We start from the raw sequence: 16,984 nt of genomic DNA on the forward strand, positions 1-16,984 counted from the left end.
TGGCTTTTGTGAGCGGCTGCTTGTTTTGTTGCCACCACTGAATAGCACAAACACTGCCTGTCGACCAGGGACATACCTTTGCCTTCTGTGTGTACCATTCATTAAACATGCTTCAGTGCAGATCATCAGCATGGCTGACTGACGGTGATGAGATTTATAATTTATTAAATCACTTTCAATGTCAAATGATCAGACCATGAGACATCAATATCATTCTAACAAAAGAAGACACTGGGCTGGACCACATTTATGAACGTTTTTTTTAATAAATTAATGTTCATTCAAAATACAGTGCCAAAGGAACATGATGCAGCTGAACATGCTAGTAAGGTTTGACATGAAGCACCCGTGCTCCTGTTTTATAAAGGTAAGAGGAAGCTCCTCTCCTCCCTGACCTCTCCCGCTACTGCTAGTGGTTGCTGGGACGATCTCCGTAGCAACAGCTTTTGGGCATTCCCTCTTCATGACCCAATCAGCAGCAAGATTCCTCAATATTTTCACTCCAAAAAAAAAAAAAAAAAAAACAGAAAAAGGGAAATGGATGTCTATACACAAATCACACTACTTTTTTATAATAAAAAAAGACTAATACAAAATAGACCTGGTTATTTTCCCAACACTAAAACAGTTTTTCTTCATTGTAACATATGGAAAAATTATATATAATAATATATATATTATATATATATATATATATATATTATATATATAATATTTCAGCAGCTTTTAAATGAAAATGCATGAGCCCAAATGTATTTTTGGCTGTCAAACAGAGAAGAGCAGAGAGGTGCATGTTTGTGTGGAAGAGACCCACACTCTCCCCAGGAGGAACAAGGTGAAAAAAAAAAAAAAAAAACCTATAGAATTCCAGCAAATGTGTGATGGGGAACCAATTAGGAGAGAAGACAGTGACAAAGCAGAGGGCAGAGACTACGGTGGGACAGCTAGGTGTGAAGAGGATGGGCCCGGAATGGGAAAGACAGTAGGGGGACTGGACCAGCAGCCACCTTTAAACACCCCAGACAGACTACATCTCCTCACCACACAGAGACACACACACACACAGACATACACACCCTGTTCTTACACATGGTTAGCATAGGAGAAATTCATCTGCAGCTCAGTGGAACAGGAGGGCGAGAAGAGAGGGAGGAGAGGTTTTGGTACAGTTGCCATAAGGAGAGAGAGAGTCATTCAGAGGAGGTTTGCCACTAAGTGCATCATTGTCATTATCATAATAGTCATCATTATCTTTAGATTATCACATCATGAAGAGAGAGAGAGTATCAGACATGTAATAATACTTGACAAAGAAAAAAAAAACAAATGTTTCATTTTCTATCTTTGAGACGACTAGTACTTTAAGAGATTACAAGTTGTTTCGTTTTTCTTTCCGTTGACTCAAGGCAGAGTTTTGATGAAACAGGTTAAAGTGGTGTGATACTGGAGAAGGGTTACCAGAGCTTTGAGGAGGTCGGTTGGGCTGGGCTGGGTTGGGCTGGTGGGTCGGGTCGGGGGGGGGGGGTTGGGCTGGCGGGTCGGGGGTGGGGGGTCGGGGGTCTGCATACTTGGGGCTGATTCAGGGGGCAGGAGCGCCCCATTTTGGTATGCGTGTCACCAAAGAAATGTTTCCTTCTAGAGCTCGGCTAAAACGGAAAATACACCCTGGTCATCGGATGAAACAGAGCCTCCCCTTTGCACTCATTTTGTTCCAAAGTGCCCCCCCCACCCCCCCCCCCAAAAAATGAATTTATGTATTGGCCTGTCCATGTACTTACTCACTCCTCAACCTGAGGCACAGTCCAACTCATTTATCAGGGTTGAGGAGAGGTTGGGTTTGGTGTCTGTTGGGAAGCACGTTTATCAGGGGAGGTGTAAGCTGGAGCTATACGTGTGGCAGCGAGACGATCTCCCCATCGATCTCTATCTCTTCCGCCCCGTCGGGCGAGAACAGGTACGTAGGAGGTTTCCATGGCGACTCCTCCAGACAGGACGGGTAGAGCTTGCCCACGGCGCAGCGGAAGTCCTTGCCCAGGTCCCAGAGCACGCGCTCAGACACGGGCTGCCGCAGGCACCAGCAGTCTCGCTCGCCATCGTACTGGTAGAGCGCATATTTGGCGCGGTCGTTGAGGTGCGTCTCCCGCATGAAGATGCACAGCTGGTTGAAGAGTACCACGGCCCGCACGCACGGATCCGAGTAGCGCCGCGCCGGGATGCTAGCCGCAGCCCGCCACTCGTTCTTGCCGACGTCGTACACCTCCACGGTCACGGCGGAGCCGTCCAGCGTGCTGGCCTGCGGCCGTGTGCCCGAGTTGCTCACCACGTGCAGGCCGCCCACGTAGAAGATCTGGTCGCCCAGGGCGGCGGCGGAGGCGAAGCAGCGGCTGGTGCGGCGCGAGGCCATCTCGGCCCAGGCGTCGGCGCGGGGGAAGTAACAGTAGGTGAGGTCGTGGCTCATGACGTAGATCCGCTCGCGGGCCGCCACCGCCGCGCTCCAGCTCCAGGCACAGGGCAGTGGGCTCACCATGGTCCACTCGTCTCGCTCGCGGTCGTAGCGCTCCACCGTGCGCCGGTTCAGCTCGCCGCCTACGCTGTCCCCGCCGATGGCATAGATATGGCCCTCGCAGTAGACCAGGGCGGGTCTGGTTCGAGCGCACAGCATGGGCGTTTTGACCACCCAGGCATTCTGCTGAGCGTCGAACCAGAAGAAGCTGTCGGTGGCGCGGTAGGCTGCCTGCAGTTTGCCCGCCTTGCCATGGTGGCTGTGGCTGCTCCCCGCCGCCGCCAGTGGGCTCTTCAGGGGCACCTGACCCCCGGCGATGTACACGTCGTTGTCCGAGGTGACCAGCGTGCCCACCTTCTGCAGGTCTCCCGGTGGACTGCGCAGCTTGTACACCTTCTCAGCCTGCGAGCTGTAGCACACCACGGCGTACTGGGAACCCACCATCACCTCGCTGCTGCTGGGCTGCTCCGCCTCCATGAAGATCAGCATCTCCTCCTTGGTCATGCCCAGGCGCGGCTTGAAGAACTTGGGCATGGACTTGTAGAGTCCCTGGACCACCACGGACTTGTCGTTGGGCGGCAGGCCCTGGAACCAGGCGCGCTGGGTGACCTCGGAGAGCGCGTCGATGCGGATCTGGCTGAGCACCGACGACAGGTGCTGTGAGCGCGCCTCCATGTTGTATTCCAGCCACAGCATGGCCGCCTCCCGCACCGTCTCCTCCTTCTCCACGTTGAGGTTGTCGCTGCTCAGCACGTCCAGCAGCAGCTCGTGCGACAGCTGCAGGAAGGCGTCCTGCCGGTAGACCACCGGGAACTTGTGCTCCACCATGCGCTTGGCGCTCTGCTTGAGCTCGCTGCAGCTGAACATGTCGCCGATGCTGAGCATGCGCACGCAGTTATCAGCATTGATCTTCTTCACCAGGTAGTCACGGCACTGCAGCAGCACGTCCTCCACCTGAGAGAGGGGAGATGAAAAAACCATCAGGTTTGCGGAGCACTGTTAGATAGATTGATGCATCACTGTTAAGACAGATTGATGCATCACACTGGTTCACCCGGGAGCCCCTGGCACTCGTGTCAATGTGTCAAGACATCTCAAGGTCAGCGGAGCACCATGGGAGTTACAGACTGCTGAGTGCGAGTGGCTACAGCTTCGCTTTGGGGGAAATCTCCAGCTATGCTTTCCTGGGTAAAAACTGACACTACAGACACCCCCCACACAATAACTATTTGGATATGACTACAGATGAAATCAGAAAACAATTTTGCTGTTATGAAAGGTCATACTCTGACAATAAATATTCTCATTTAAAAACCAGGACCAAACCAGGTTCTAAAGCTGAGCCTCCCCATACCCTATGGGGATTAGATCCAGTAGAACTCACTCTTTCATCAAAAGGCTTGGTTTTGCCTTGGTTTTGCCTGTGCTGATCTAGGGGGGGGGATAATACTCCAGACTCCTGTTGGAGATGGGTGTCAGAGTGTTCCAGTGGAGTTGCTGACTAACCTGCAGGAAACAGGCGGTCTCATAGAGGGGGAGTGTTCAGGCGGTCTCATAGAAGGGGAGTGTTCAGGCGGAGGTGCTGACTAACCTGCAGGAAACAGGCGGTCTCATAGAGGGGGAGTGTTCAGGCGGTCTCATAGAGGGGGAGTGTTCAGGCGGTCTCATAGAGGGGGAGTGTTCAGGCGGTCTCATAGAGGGGGAGTGTTCAGGCGGTCTCATAGAGGGGGAGTGTTCAGGCGGTCTCATAGAGGGGGAGTGTTCAGGCGGTCTCATAGAGGGGGAGTGTTCAGGCGGTCTCATAGAGGGGGAGTGTTCAGGCGGTCTCATAGAGGGGGAGTGTTCAGGCGGCCTCATAGAGGGGGAGTGTTCAGGCGGTCTCATAGAGGGGGAGTGTTCAGGCGGTCTCATAGAGGGGGCGTGTTCAGGCGGTCTCATAGAGGGGGAGTGTTCAGGCGGAGGTGCTGACTAACCTGGAGGAAACAGGCGGTCTCGTAGAGGGGGAGTGTTCAGGCGGCCACATAGAGGGGGAGTGTTCAGGCGGCCACATAGAGGGGGAGTGTTCAGGCGGAGATGCTGACTAACCTGGAGGAAACAGGCGGTCTCGTAGAGGGGCTCCACGGTGCTGTCGTTGATGACCAGGTTGCCCGTGTACGCGTAGGTGATGATGGTCTGCAGTGTGCCGGGGTCCACGTTGCGCAGGTGCACGTGAGTCTGCTTGCTCTCGCTCAGGCCACTCATGAACATGGCTCTGGAAACGTGCAAAACAAAACCACATTAAAATAAATTAAAACACCAAAAGAACATGTGAAGGACGAACACATAAACATAAATATTTCTTTCAAATGCCAAAACTGCGCTACAACATAAGATAAGACTACATAAAATACATTTATTCTACTCAGAGAACAGTCACATTTGTATATGCCTCAATATATATGTATAATACTTTTATTTTTAGTGCCAAAAACCAGGGTGGTTGACTCATTTTAAATAAATGGTATTAATTGTAAATGTAATAATTTAAATTAAAAAAAAAGGTTTGGCAATCGAAAGTAATCAACTAACAGACACCACCAAACAACCCCCAACACAAATCCCCCCCCCCCCCCCCCCCACACACACACCTCTGCAATGTTACTGCCCAGTCTCTGCAGGTGTAGTTCTCCCCTCCAAAACACTTCTATTTTTACTCGCAGAATTGGACTGAACACACTGCAGGACAGACATGAGGACTTTGCAAACATTTCTCTCCTCAGCACCACTTGCCTGCATCAGGTCTCCTGAACACATAACACTGTGGCGCTTAAATATTTCCCCCCAAAACTAAATATATATGTCCCCTAAATCACCCCCAAATTAGTGGGCTCTCATTATGGATGGGGAACTCGTTACATCTAACAAAATAATTTTAAAAAAATTAAAAAAAAAAAATGTAGGCATGCATGCCAGTATAATGAATTTAAAGAACTAATTGCACTGCGGCGCTTAGTTGTAATAATGAATGAAAAATGTATGTACAGAATGTTTGTGTTTATACTACTACTGTGTGGTATAGATAACCATATTAGATCTTATAAGCAACAGCTGTTTATATCTTATATTTGTATTACATAGGATACTAACTATTTTATCCTGTAGGCCGATTATAAGTACAGAATTTCTTTTAATGTGCAAACTATTACATTTTTATGGAATTTGTAATCACAATGCTGTACAAAATCTATAGTGTTTAGACATCGGCCTACTGCTGGGTAATCTTTCAACAAGTAATCTTTCTGCTAATTTATAACAGCCGTTTACTAAAAGGTTTAAAGGGAAAACATTGTTCAAATCTGAGTGCTTGTATTTATAAATAAAAAAAAAGATGATTGAGAATCGCTTCATAATCAAACCGTTCCCCCCTAGGTCAGTGGAGATTCACACCTCTAGCTCATGCTGTGGCTTCACATTCAACAGGAGATTTAACGGAGGTGGCCATGTTTTTATAAATAGTCTGCAGTTGAAATGCACACACACACACACACACACACACACACACACACACACACACACACACACACACACACACACACACACACACACACACACACACACACACACACACACACAGCAGAGAGCCCTGCTGAAGTTTGCAAATGCCCACGCATCCCTGTGGTCCATGGGCAGCGCCCACATCCCCAGCCTCAGACCCCTCCTGCTCATCTTTTAAGCACGTATAGTGAGAGGTGTTCATTTGAGAATGGGAACAGGAAGAACCAATGCGTTGAAAAGGGAACGCAATAAGATGACAGATGGAGAGGAGAGGAGAGGAGACTGAGGGGATGAACTAAGAGTGACAAGAGGAGAGGAGAGGAGCAATGGGAATGGGATATGAGTCAGGAAAATGTTTCATCGTGCCGCACTAAAGTTTTCTTGTAAATTCTATTTCACAAAGCTGCTGAGACCAAATTTCACTAAGGAGAAGCTTGAACTCCTAAGCTAAGAGAAAGACTGTTGCTATGGAGAAGTAAAAACTGCTAAGCTAAGAGAAAGACTCTGTTGCTATGGCTGACGTAAAGTCTCATGCACGAGCTTGCTTGCAATGACCTCGGTGACTGGTTGATGAGTGACAGGTCTGTGCCAGTAAGAAGGCGGTCGCTGCATAGCCTACCGCAAAGAACCATAAATATTTAACAAGCTGCAAATGAAATAATTATGAAATACATCGCAGACAGACCGAAAGAGACAGAGTTGTCCAAATATGATGACACCTGTGCGTAGACAGGAGCTAGTTTATTTGTTCAATAACACGTTCCATTCAATTCCATTCAGCATTGAGTGGGTTGTTTCGGCTGGGTGGTGACGTAGGCCTATTGCATCACGAACAAGCTCTAGAATTATTCCCTTGCGATGGAGAGATCAATTCTGCATCTGCATTCAAAAACATTGCAACGTGGAAGGATAGAAACTGACGTTTTCTGTTTGTTTGGGAGTTGGAGTAAGGAGTCCTCTGGCCAATTCTCAGCTCTCCCAGACTTAGGGGCTACTTTTAACACTAAGGGACTTTATGAATTACTCTTCGTCAAAGTAGGAGTCCCAAACCCATTATATTTTGTGAGTTTGCTTCTGAACCGGCATGTGAGGAGCAATTTCAAAATGCTTTGTGAATACGGACTCTGAGCTGGGAATGTGTGGGGTGACTAGGGCCAGGCCTGCACCTATCATCCAATCATCAAAGCCTGCTGTATTAAAGTCTGTCTGTGTGTGTGTGTGTGTGTGTGTGTGTGTGTGTGTGTGCGCGTGCGTGCGCGTGTGCGTCTCTGAGAAAGCGTGCGTGGTTAGAGTGTAATGCAGATGGAGTTCCTTGTACAGCAACTACAAGAGGAATGCCAAACCTTGTTGGATCATACGTAGGCAAGATGGTAGGTACGGTGAATGGCACTATGGCCTCTAAAGGCAAAGCCCCAATCCAGGAGGACGAACACAAGATGTATGATCAGAGATTATTTTGAATGACGCTTCAGGCACACAGACAAGGAGCACTTCATTCACTGCCCTTACATGCACAAAAACACACTCGCACAGTTCCACAGCAGTCTCACCTGAAATAGGAACTACAGGTGGCCAGCACCATTTTGTGGCAGGGGAACTCATTGTCCTCCACCAGCAGTGTGATGTCAGTGAGGAGCTTGTGTTCGTAGAAGAACTTGAGCTGCTCCAGCACGGAGACAGCGTAGTCTGTGTTTACCGGCCGGCGCTCTCCCAGATCCGACATGCTCGCGTCCCATGAGTCGCGCCCCAGCTTCAGGTGTCTAGCGCGTGCCGGACCTAACCGGACTCCAAGCCCCACAGGAAAAAAAGATTCAAAAAATGGGGGATCTGATCTTGGGGAGGGGGGAAAACACTGCAAATCTGACGAGCCCCAGCACTGCCGCAGTTGGTCAAGTAGGTGAAAAATGATGCAGGATTTCAAATGTCCGCTGGAAATTCTACAGAAAGACAGGAAAGTGAGGACATCCAGTGGACTGTACTTAATCCCCCAGTTTTGTTTCAGTCATCATTTTCATCAGGTGCATAGAGTTCTGTCCCCCTCCCAAAAAACAGGAATAATAATAATTTAAAAATAGAAGGAGTGCCAGTCCTCCTCAGTTGCCGTGTCAGCTATGATGCAGTTTGGCCAGAGAGCAGAGTGAGCGGTCAGGGCAGTGCTAATCGATGCAGTAATTCCCTCGGTCAGAACAAACCGTCTGGACTGGCTGTCTGCCTTGAAGGTGAGAGGGCAGAGGAACTGGAGGTAGAGAGTAGGAGAAGGGATGCTGCTACATCAGTGCGTCTACTCGTTCAGGATCCTGTGCGAAAAAGGACATGCAAAGATGACAATCAGAAAACCGAAAACTATTAATATGCATAGACCTCACACACATTAGCAAGACGGTCTCCAGTAAAATATCAAATTTTCTGCTTCTTTCTCAATAGATCAAAGCAATGTATGGAGGATGTCTGAAAAGTGACATGTTTCATTTAAATTCTGCTAGTCACATTTAATATCACACAGAATGAAACTCCTAAAACCCTTCTTTTTCTAACACATGGCAATGCACTTCATAAAACTCTGAAGAGATCTTTAGGTTTGGACCACTGCGACACTCCTCTCCCTACCCTTGCCCCTCGATTTGCCTCCGTTCCCATCTCGTTCTCACTGTTAACTCAGTACGTATCCGGGTTCCCTTCCGCATAAGAAAAGTGCACAGTCAACAGTCCTCGGCTGTTGGCAGGTCATCTGCTAGGCTCCCACCCCCTACATCACTGGATCTTGCTGTTTGAGCCTTCAGCCAGACCATCCTGCCAGCTAGCCAGCATAAGTGTGAGGGTATGGCAGTACATGGCACACTAATGCACACCAACATTAGTAAAGCCTACTAATTTACCCGTCAGGTTGTTAATGGCCCTAGAGTCTGTTGTGAAAGAGGGCATTAAAACAAGAATGATGCATCCTCCTATGGCCATTATGCCTCCCACCATGATTCAGTTTGATCATATAGCCATCCACCGAGCCACTGCCGATCTGTCCCAACGGTGTACTGGCAGTGCACCTGCATCTCAACCTAACCCTCTTCACTTGAGAGGATACTGCATGACGCTGGTGCAGCCAACTGACTGATGACTGACCAAGTACCTATTTTCTTTCATCACCAAATGAGACACGGTAACATTTAATCTGCCAGATGTTAATCTTTTTATATTCAGGTTGTCTCAAGCCTTTAATACCTCTACACTTACTTAGCATATAAGAAATACAACAAGAACACTGATACAAGGGGGGGGGGGGGGGGGGAGGAGTGGGTTCGCTAACCAATGGGTTTTGCTTAACTTTTGAGGCTGACCTTAACTAAAGTTTCACGTTTAAGGGACTGCCCTGCAAGTCAGTAGGCTGCATATCATTTGCAGGCTTCCGGTTGTAACTACCGCCACGAATCTAGGCGACTGCCCACATCTCTACAGCATGCGTCAAATGCTAAGAGCTGTGAACGGTGAATTGTTAACATCCAATGTTTCACCAATAACCGTTGCATCGTCCATTAAAAAGGCAGACCATAAATGAAGCCTAAGGAAGCTGTTGTATACGGTGTTGTGTTTCCCGCTAGGTGATTAAGGTCTCTCATCTTTGCGTCTATCGGCAGTATCAAGCCAAGCAAGCTGGTACCAGTGTGACCGTTAGCTAGCTACGATGGCAAATATACTTAAAAGCACGACTCATGAAATACCAAAGCATTTCTCACAATGAAAGTGAGAGGTAGCTAATATTATGGTGAACAACGGTTGCATAATTAATCACGACACATCTGAATATGTCCCTAGTGATTATGTTTACGATCAGGTACATTTGAGAAGCAGGCGAGTGTGTTGCATAGAGACGTGACGACTCCATTTCGCTCTTAAATGATGAGTTATCGGTCTCGGCAACGTTAGATTATCCAACATTATGGTTCAAACTGGCGTGGAATATTTAGGTGGTCTTAAAATTTAACAGTACCCCAGCTAATGTTTTTAGCCGGCTAGGTCGCATAAGGCGAGTAGCTAAAATAACTGACCAGCATAACATAGCTATCTAGCTGAATCAAAGTATTAAGCTAACGTTAGCATTACCTAGCTAGCAAATATTGTCAAGGATGCCACCTTGTCCAGGCATCCAATGTTAGATCATGTCATATCTTTGATAGAAATTTAGTGATTTATTTTGCATATTGCCTTCAAAAGAACACAATGTACCAAGATGAACATCATCAGGAAAAAATGGCTAGCTATACGGTCAGGTGTCCTGAAAACGCTCTAGTCCACATACCGCTAGTTAGCCTTCTAGCTAGCCATCTACTAGTGGGTGCTTCTTCGGCTAAGTAGCTAGCTAGCTAACATGTTCTACTTAGCTGGTCACTGCCCCGTTTTCACCCACCACCAAAAACATCCAGTACCCCCACCCCTTCCCCCAAACATGGATAATCGGAAAGGCCTCAGCCAGCTGGCTAGCAATGTATTGGTGAATCTTTTTAAGTGTAACGTTACCTTTCGCTAATGATCTTTAGCTATTCCAATTTCTTTGATGTTTTTTTGCCGGGTGTCGGCCGCTGTATTTTCCACCACAACAAATGTCCAGCTATATTTCAATAGGACCTAACGTTACAGAGACAGATCAGCAGATGCGGCGGCTGCTGCTCTTCCCTTCCGGGTCTCCCCTATTCGGACAGACAGGACTTAACATACACCCACGCATACACCTAGCCAGCAGACGTTACATCAATAAACTACAACTTATGATCAAAGCCTGTTAAGGCAACTTACTAATAGTACATTTTCAACAGTTTGTTATGTAGCAAGGTAAATAATAAGGTAACCGTCTGTTAGCAGTCATGCTAACTCAACAACTAACGTTAACTTGCATGAACGTTGAGTGAATTAAGACTATGCATTAGCATTAGCTAGCATAGCTGGCTGTTACTAGCCAGCTGTCTGCACTTACGATGCTACCGCTGGAGATCGATAGCTACCCTGATAGATAGCTAAATAGATACCCCAGCTAGGCGGAAACCGTTACATTGATGGTTTGCAAGTGATTCAAGCCACCGAGGGCATAGATCAACCGTACACTTATGTATCTGATTATCTGCAAAGGCATTTTCCTTACTGTAAGAGATGTTTCCATAAATGTAGGTGATCGGGTTCCTTCCAGCCGTTAGACAAAGTATGAGCTCCGGAAGCCGAATTTACACAATTACGGCGAGAGGCGACTAGAAAGAAGCCTCGATTAACCGCGCAAGCGCCTTACAAGACAACAGGGGCTAAACGAGGATACTGGGCATGCGCTCAAGATTTGTTTGCACATCATCGAGGATTGCCTGCCCTCTACTGGAAAATACATCTGTAATTTAATTTTGCATAGGCCTATTGATATGTTTTTGTGCGTGTTCGGATTCCATAGGATATTTCCGTGGATATCTTAACACTAAAATGCCCATATATATAAGTCAGTTTTTAAAATCAAAATCTTCGTGCGAGAAACAAATCGCTTGAAGACTGACGTATTAATCAACAATCAGGAAACAGGTGTGCATTATAAAAGTCACTGATTGCCCTGTGTGTTTTGAAACTCTAAGCTAATATATCGGCGCGCCGTGTTTTATTATTAAGCTTACACGGCTTCTTGTACTAACCACGATAAGGTGGTAACAGACTGATATTTATGTGTATTTTAATTAATTATATAAACATCGCCATTCCGCTCCGCTTTCTCTCAACTTTGCAGACTCGAGTGTAGGCCTATTGTATCTGCGACTAAACTAAAACATGGACGGTAATGCTTTACAGCCGGTTATGATTTAAGTTCAATTTGAAATGTCCACTATCAAGGTTTCACGTGCCTGCTAGCCAAGTCCAAGTGTACTTCATGTTCTAGTCTCAAGTCACACATTTCGAATGTTTTTTTGTGTGACATTTGGGCATGTTAATCGCAATGGGCTACTGTTTAAATTGTTACTCCAACAAATTTTCTTTTTACAGAAGCGAATCAATCCCAACGACCTGTCAGTCACCCAAGACCATTTTTCTATGTCCAACCGCCCTCTCAACCCTATTACATGTACCAGTGGCATGGCAACAACCCATACAACCACTACAACTTACCAGGATCAGGTTTGGTTACCACTTCCAAAGTTTAATATTAATACTGCAGGAAAGACTAATGGCATGTTTTGACTAGGGCGTTTGAATATTGGCACTGAAACATTGTTGTTATTAGTTTCACCAGGTTTGGCCTTTGGACGTACACCCTTCTCTCCCTACACTCATATGCAGTATCCAGGATATGGTATGCCTCATGCTCCAATGCATCTCCTTGACTACAGAAAAATGTGTGACCCTCACTTCAATCCTGCTGCATATGACACTGTCCGTCGCCACCATCACCATGGTAATGTGTCAAAGGAGACTACCTGCTCGGGGGCTCAGACAGACCCCAGTGATGCTTTGAACAAACTGATTGAGTGCCTGGATAAACTCCGTGCAAGTGAGGCCTCCTCGGAACGGGAACTAGACTCTGGTGTCATTTCTCAGGCGTCTGGAGTCTGTTCACCAAGAAAAGAGCCACAACAAGAGGAGCCAAAGGAGGGTAATAAACAAGAGCCAACACACATTCGGGTCCACCAAGCTTCTTCTGGGGCTTTGTTCAGTGACGTGAGCACAGCTGTGTGTGAACCAGATGCAGTCAAAGACAGAGGGAGGGCTGGTCAGTGGATTCCGATGGCGAGCCACCTCTGGACACGTCATCTGTTCATGAGAAGAGTGTGCGTCTTGATGAGGAGGAAGAAAATGACGATGATGCACATTTTCATCATTACCATACTGAGCAAGACTTGACTCTGACCATGCACAAGATCATCCAGTTTGCTGTGGAGAAACAAAAACTCTTTATTTCGAGGGTTTCATTCCCACCTTGACTCCAGCCAAGGGCCTGAAGATGGCACGAGACAAGGCCCAGAAGACACCAGCAGGGCAGCCCCTCTGAGTGAACTGAAGACCGTAAGCGTCCGGCTGCCTTTTGGCAAGGTGCTTTCTGCTGGAGTCATTCAGAAGGACGGTCCTGTTAAATCTCCCCCTGTCTCTCCACTGTCAGCTGGAAATCCCTTCTATTACAGCTACCGTGCCCCCAGCTGGCCCATGAGAGGTTCAGTGTTCTTAGCCCCTCTCTAGATGAGCTTTCCTCCAGGGATGAGATGTTTTCCACTGACCTTGAGGACATGGATCTGTTTCCAGGTCATGTGTACACTGGGGGAAGGCAGCCACAAATGTCTGTGATGGAAGCGCAAAAACCAACACTGACTGAGAGTGTCACTACGTGCCACAGGAAGCATACATGCGACACATGTGGACTTAGGGTGCCTAAGAGGGTGATTACAGCAGAGGCATGCATCTCTGGAGCGTATTGCTGTGATGACCAGGCTGACTCCGATGAGGTGGCCATAGCTGAAGGCTGCAAGTCCTGTTTGAGGAATTGTACAAAGAAGCTCCCTACCTGTCGAACAACCATAAAGTCCACAAGTGTTCAACACCAAGCAAAACCCAAATCTAGGAGGCTGTATTGCAGAGGGAAAATGGATCAGCAAGAACCGTCAGAGAGTCAAGCATGGGACTTCCCTAGGCACAAGTGCTGTGAAGAATTGGCTGCTATGACCGAGAGGAGCCACAGGCATGAACCCAAGGAGGATCACCACAGACCATGCAGGGGTAACCGTTTCATTCATCAATTGTCATTACTGTCCTCTTGACTTTTCTTCTCTCTCCAGCCCTCCCGCCTTGTGTGTATTTAAAGTGGTCTATACATATATACACACATTCCATAATTATTCACTAAATGTCACCTTATTTTTCATGGTCCTCAAGAGTAATGTTTAATCATCAATTCCTATGAATTGGTAATGGGAACTCTTCCACCTTTACACGATTAGTGTGTATTCTTGCATTTTTAGAAGATTTGGCATATGTAGACTGAAAGATCTGTACCCTTTGTGGTTTCTGGCCTCTCCCTTCAGAGAAACAGTGGAGAGAAGGTGAGAGCCTGCATCAGGACTGTCGAGAGATTGGCGGTGGAAAGGGTTTGGTTAAAGCCCCAAAAGTTCAACCTTTGCCACAGAGACAAGGTACTGTTTCTTTCTGAATTAGGCACTAAAACCTTGACTGGTTACATTTGTTTGATTTCCGATTTTCATTAAATATGGTCTAAAAATGTTAGAGTTATTCAAAGAGCCTTATCTGTATCTGTAGGATTGAAGTGAATGTGGGCTACTTTAGGCATACTCTGTGCTGCCCTAATACAGTCACACACATACTTTAGGCATACTCTGTGCTGCACTAATACAGTCACACACATACTCGCACACATACTTTAGGCATACTCTATGCTGCACTAATACAGTCACACACATACTTTAGGCATACTCTGTGCTGCACTAAGTCACACACACACACACACATCTCTCCATCCTCATTCCCAGAAGCTTAATTACCTCAGGGCCAATGTGTGACTGCTGCTTTATTTTGTACCCTCTCATTTAGCCTTGATTCTGTCCTACAAAACCGTGTGCAATTTACTTTTCAATTACAAATTTCAGTGAAAAGGGTCCAAAGGAGATGTCTGGCTAAGCCACAACTGAGCCAGAACTCAAAAATCCCAAACCCTGAAGACAATGATGATGAAGAGGAGGAGGATGAGGGAGAGGAAATGAAGAGGCTTTAGTTTCACATGGGGAATGGTAAAATACACTGCAGAGAGAATATGACCTTAATATGTGAGAAATGAGAAAAAATGCAAATAACTCCATTCTCCTCTTTTAGGGACCACAAACCGGAGGAACAGGATGTTAAGTCCACATTAATGCACAAAGATTGGGTGGTAATGGGTGAATTTACACAGAGGTTCACAGTAGTCACTGAAAAATGCACAGAATAATAAATCATAATCTTTGAGTTTGATGTGCCATCACAGAATTTATGTATAATAATTTGCACTGTACTAGATATTTCATTTTGGTGTAAGGTCATTATGACTGGTTCCACATTGTTGTTGTTTGATTTATTTGATTGTTGTCTTCTTGCTCTTTGCACTCCCTGAATTTATCTGGCTGTAATGCTCTGCAGTGAAAGATGGCATTAAAATATTTGCAATTCTCACAGATTGGAGTCCTATACATTTTGTGTTGAACATCGCTCCACCTTTGTGTTTCTCTAATGAAACTCTGCATCGGTATGTGTTCTACTATTATTTAGCTCCGTGGTCTAAAGAAGAGAAGACTTACACAATCACCTGCAACCCCTGAGTGGTGAGGCCAGTTGTGTAGCTGCAGCAGACATGTGTTTGGGCATGTGGAACTCCCATTACATTTGTCACTTGTGCAAATGTTTTTTCTCCCTTGTTCTTCAATTACACCATGCAGGCATTTAACATATGTAATGCTGGTTAGCAAAAGAATAGAATGTTTCTATAAACATTGTGGTGCTTCCGTGGCGTGTAGAGTCTCTTATCCTGTCGGGGGTAAAATCCTGACAAATGCTTAAAAGAAAATTACCCAATGAAATGATACACCAAATGTCAGGATAACTGTGGAAGGTTAAAGTTAAATTATCTTTAAATGTCTCACACACTTTCAGTGTGCAGTGAGATTCAATCTCTGCAATTGACCTATCCGGTACTTAGGAGCAGTTAGCACACATGTTCTAGGAGCTGTGGCACACATGTAACCCTATGAGCACAGTGTATACCCACTAAACTGGTCTTGTCTGTATTCTGTATTTACCACCGGATGTCTGTGTGTATATATATATATTATGTACACCTACCAAATGCAGGCTATGTACAACACCTGTTGTTTCCCTTCCCCTTCTGCCACCCAACCCTCCCCCCATCCCCCCTTCCTATCTCCACCCGGCCGACCTCAAGCAGATGGGTTCCCCCTTATGTGCCGTGGTTCTTGTGCTTGCACTAAGAGGGTTCAGGCTCTGGGCTCTGTAAAGCGCCTAGAGGCAATTGTATTGTTATGGCGCTATAAAAATAAAATTGAATTGAATTGAATGTTCTAGTAGCAGGAGCAGTGGGCACACATGTTCTAGGAGAAGGAGCCGTTGGCACACATGTTCTAGGAAAAGGAGCCGTGGGCACACATGTTCTAGGAGAAGGAGCAGTGGGCACACATGTTCTAGGAGAAGGAGCCGTGGGCACACATGTCCTAGGAGAAGGAGCAGTGGGCACACATGTTCTAGGAGCAGGAGCAGAGGGCAGCAGCAGTGCTGTGCCCCAGGGAGCAGTGGGGGTTCGGTGCCTTGCTCAAGGCCACTTCAGCCGTGGATGTTGAGGGAGGGTCAACTAGTGTGGTTCTCAACCCTGCTCCTGCCACTCCTCCTCTGCACACCTGATTGAACAAGTCAGTGGCACCTTCGATCAGCTGAACACACCATATTTAGATCATCAAGATTATTTTAATCACACTGATTTCCATCAGGTGTGCTCAGAGCACGGTGGTTCCAGGAGCAGGAGAGTACAATGAAATTAATTTGATTTCATTAGTTTCTCCTCGACATTGTCTGACATGCTCTTATGCCATGCAGTATAATTCTCCACAAATGTCTTTCCGCATGAAGCGCAGGCAGAAAAGAATAAACCTCTCATATATATGTAGTGGAATGTTATTGGAATGGAATTGTATTAATTGATGATTCAATATTTCTGCCAAGTGTATTATTAAATCATTATGAATTTGTATTTGATCATCATTTGTTTGAGCTCATTAGAGACTCTACCTGAATTCAAATACTAATTACTGAACCAAACATTTTAGATAAATCGACAAAGTTGTTTGCCAGAGATGTGGAATTACAAAATTGGCAAATGACCACAGTATCCGTTTGTGTTAACTAATTGGCAACCGCTGGCAGCTGATCTGAGTCTTGCCCACCTGC

General features: G+C 46.3%; 2 protein-coding genes across 5 annotated transcripts; one reads left to right on the top strand and one right to left on the bottom strand.

The window, feature by feature from the left end:
• Window positions 1–1,543: 1,543 nt before the first annotated feature.
• On the bottom strand, window positions 1,544–11,349 carry kbtbd2 (kelch repeat and BTB (POZ) domain containing 2). 2 transcript variants are annotated; one of them, XM_031584084.2, is made up of 4 exons: window positions 11,166–11,349; window positions 7,588–8,334; window positions 4,589–4,754; window positions 1,544–3,457 (listed from the first exon to the last, which is right to left on the bottom strand). In XM_031584084.2, exons 2-4 carry the CDS (start codon window positions 7,758–7,760, stop codon window positions 1,886–1,888), a joined length of 1,911 nt encoding a protein of 636 aa, XP_031439944.1. In that variant the 5' UTR covers window positions 7,761–8,334; window positions 11,166–11,349; the 3' UTR covers window positions 1,544–1,885. The 2 variants fall into 2 exon arrangements, with proteins under 2 accessions (XP_031439944.1, XP_031439945.1); XM_031584085.2 differs by lacking the exon at window positions 11,166–11,349 and adding an exon at window positions 10,547–11,107.
• A 220-nt stretch (window positions 11,350–11,569) lies between these two features.
• On the top strand, window positions 11,570–15,204 carry LOC105905182 (bucky ball-like). Of its 3 annotated transcripts, none has more exons than XR_006152924.1 (6): window positions 11,570–11,584; window positions 12,038–12,169; window positions 12,276–13,759; window positions 14,065–14,172; window positions 14,644–14,784; window positions 14,867–15,204. XR_006152924.1 is itself a non-coding variant. In XM_031583964.2 (4 exons), the coding sequence occupies exons 1-3, from the start codon at window positions 13,249–13,251 to the stop codon at window positions 14,766–14,768; spliced, it is 744 nt and encodes a 247-aa protein (XP_031439824.1). In that variant the 5' UTR covers window positions 13,129–13,248; the 3' UTR covers window positions 14,769–14,784; window positions 14,867–15,204. The 3 variants fall into 3 exon arrangements, 1 of the variants encoding a protein (XP_031439824.1); XR_006152923.1 differs by lacking the exon at window positions 11,570–11,584 and adding an exon at window positions 11,673–11,831; XM_031583964.2 differs by lacking the exons at window positions 11,570–11,584; window positions 12,038–12,169 and having other exon boundaries at window positions 13,129–13,759.
• The last annotated feature ends 1,780 nt before the right edge of the window (window positions 15,205–16,984 follow it).

Source organism: Clupea harengus, chromosome 17 (genome assembly GCF_900700415.2).
Source record: "Clupea harengus chromosome 17, Ch_v2.0.2, whole genome shotgun sequence".
In the NCBI taxonomy this organism is placed as follows: domain Eukaryota; kingdom Metazoa; phylum Chordata; class Actinopteri; order Clupeiformes; family Clupeidae; genus Clupea; species Clupea harengus.

What these genes read in the sequence shown, in the direction of transcription:
- kbtbd2 (XM_031584084.2), bottom strand. Translation starts at nt 7,760, where the DNA reads ATGTCGGATCTGGGAGAGCGCCGGCCGGTAAACACAGACTACGCTGTC. An exon ending in ACCTGTAGTTCCTATTTCAG is followed by an intron (nt 4,755 to 7,587) that starts GTGAGACTGCTG and finishes GCACGTTTCCAG; the next exon opens with AGCCATGTTCATGAGTGGCC. An exon ending in AGACCGCCTGTTTCCTCCAG is followed by an intron (nt 3,458 to 4,588) that starts GTTAGTCAGCAT and finishes CCCCTCTCTCAG; the next exon opens with GTGGAGGACGTGCTGCTGCA.
- LOC105905182 (XM_031583964.2), top strand. Translation starts at nt 13,249, where the DNA reads ATGTTTTCCACTGACCTTGAGGACATGGATCTGTTTCCAGGTCATGTG. An exon ending in TCACCACAGACCATGCAGGG is followed by an intron (nt 13,760 to 14,064) that starts GTAACCGTTTCA and finishes CTCTCCCTTCAG; the next exon opens with AGAAACAGTGGAGAGAAGGT. An exon ending in ACCTTTGCCACAGAGACAAG is followed by an intron (nt 14,173 to 14,643) that starts GTACTGTTTCTT and finishes TACAAATTTCAG; the next exon opens with TGAAAAGGGTCCAAAGGAGA.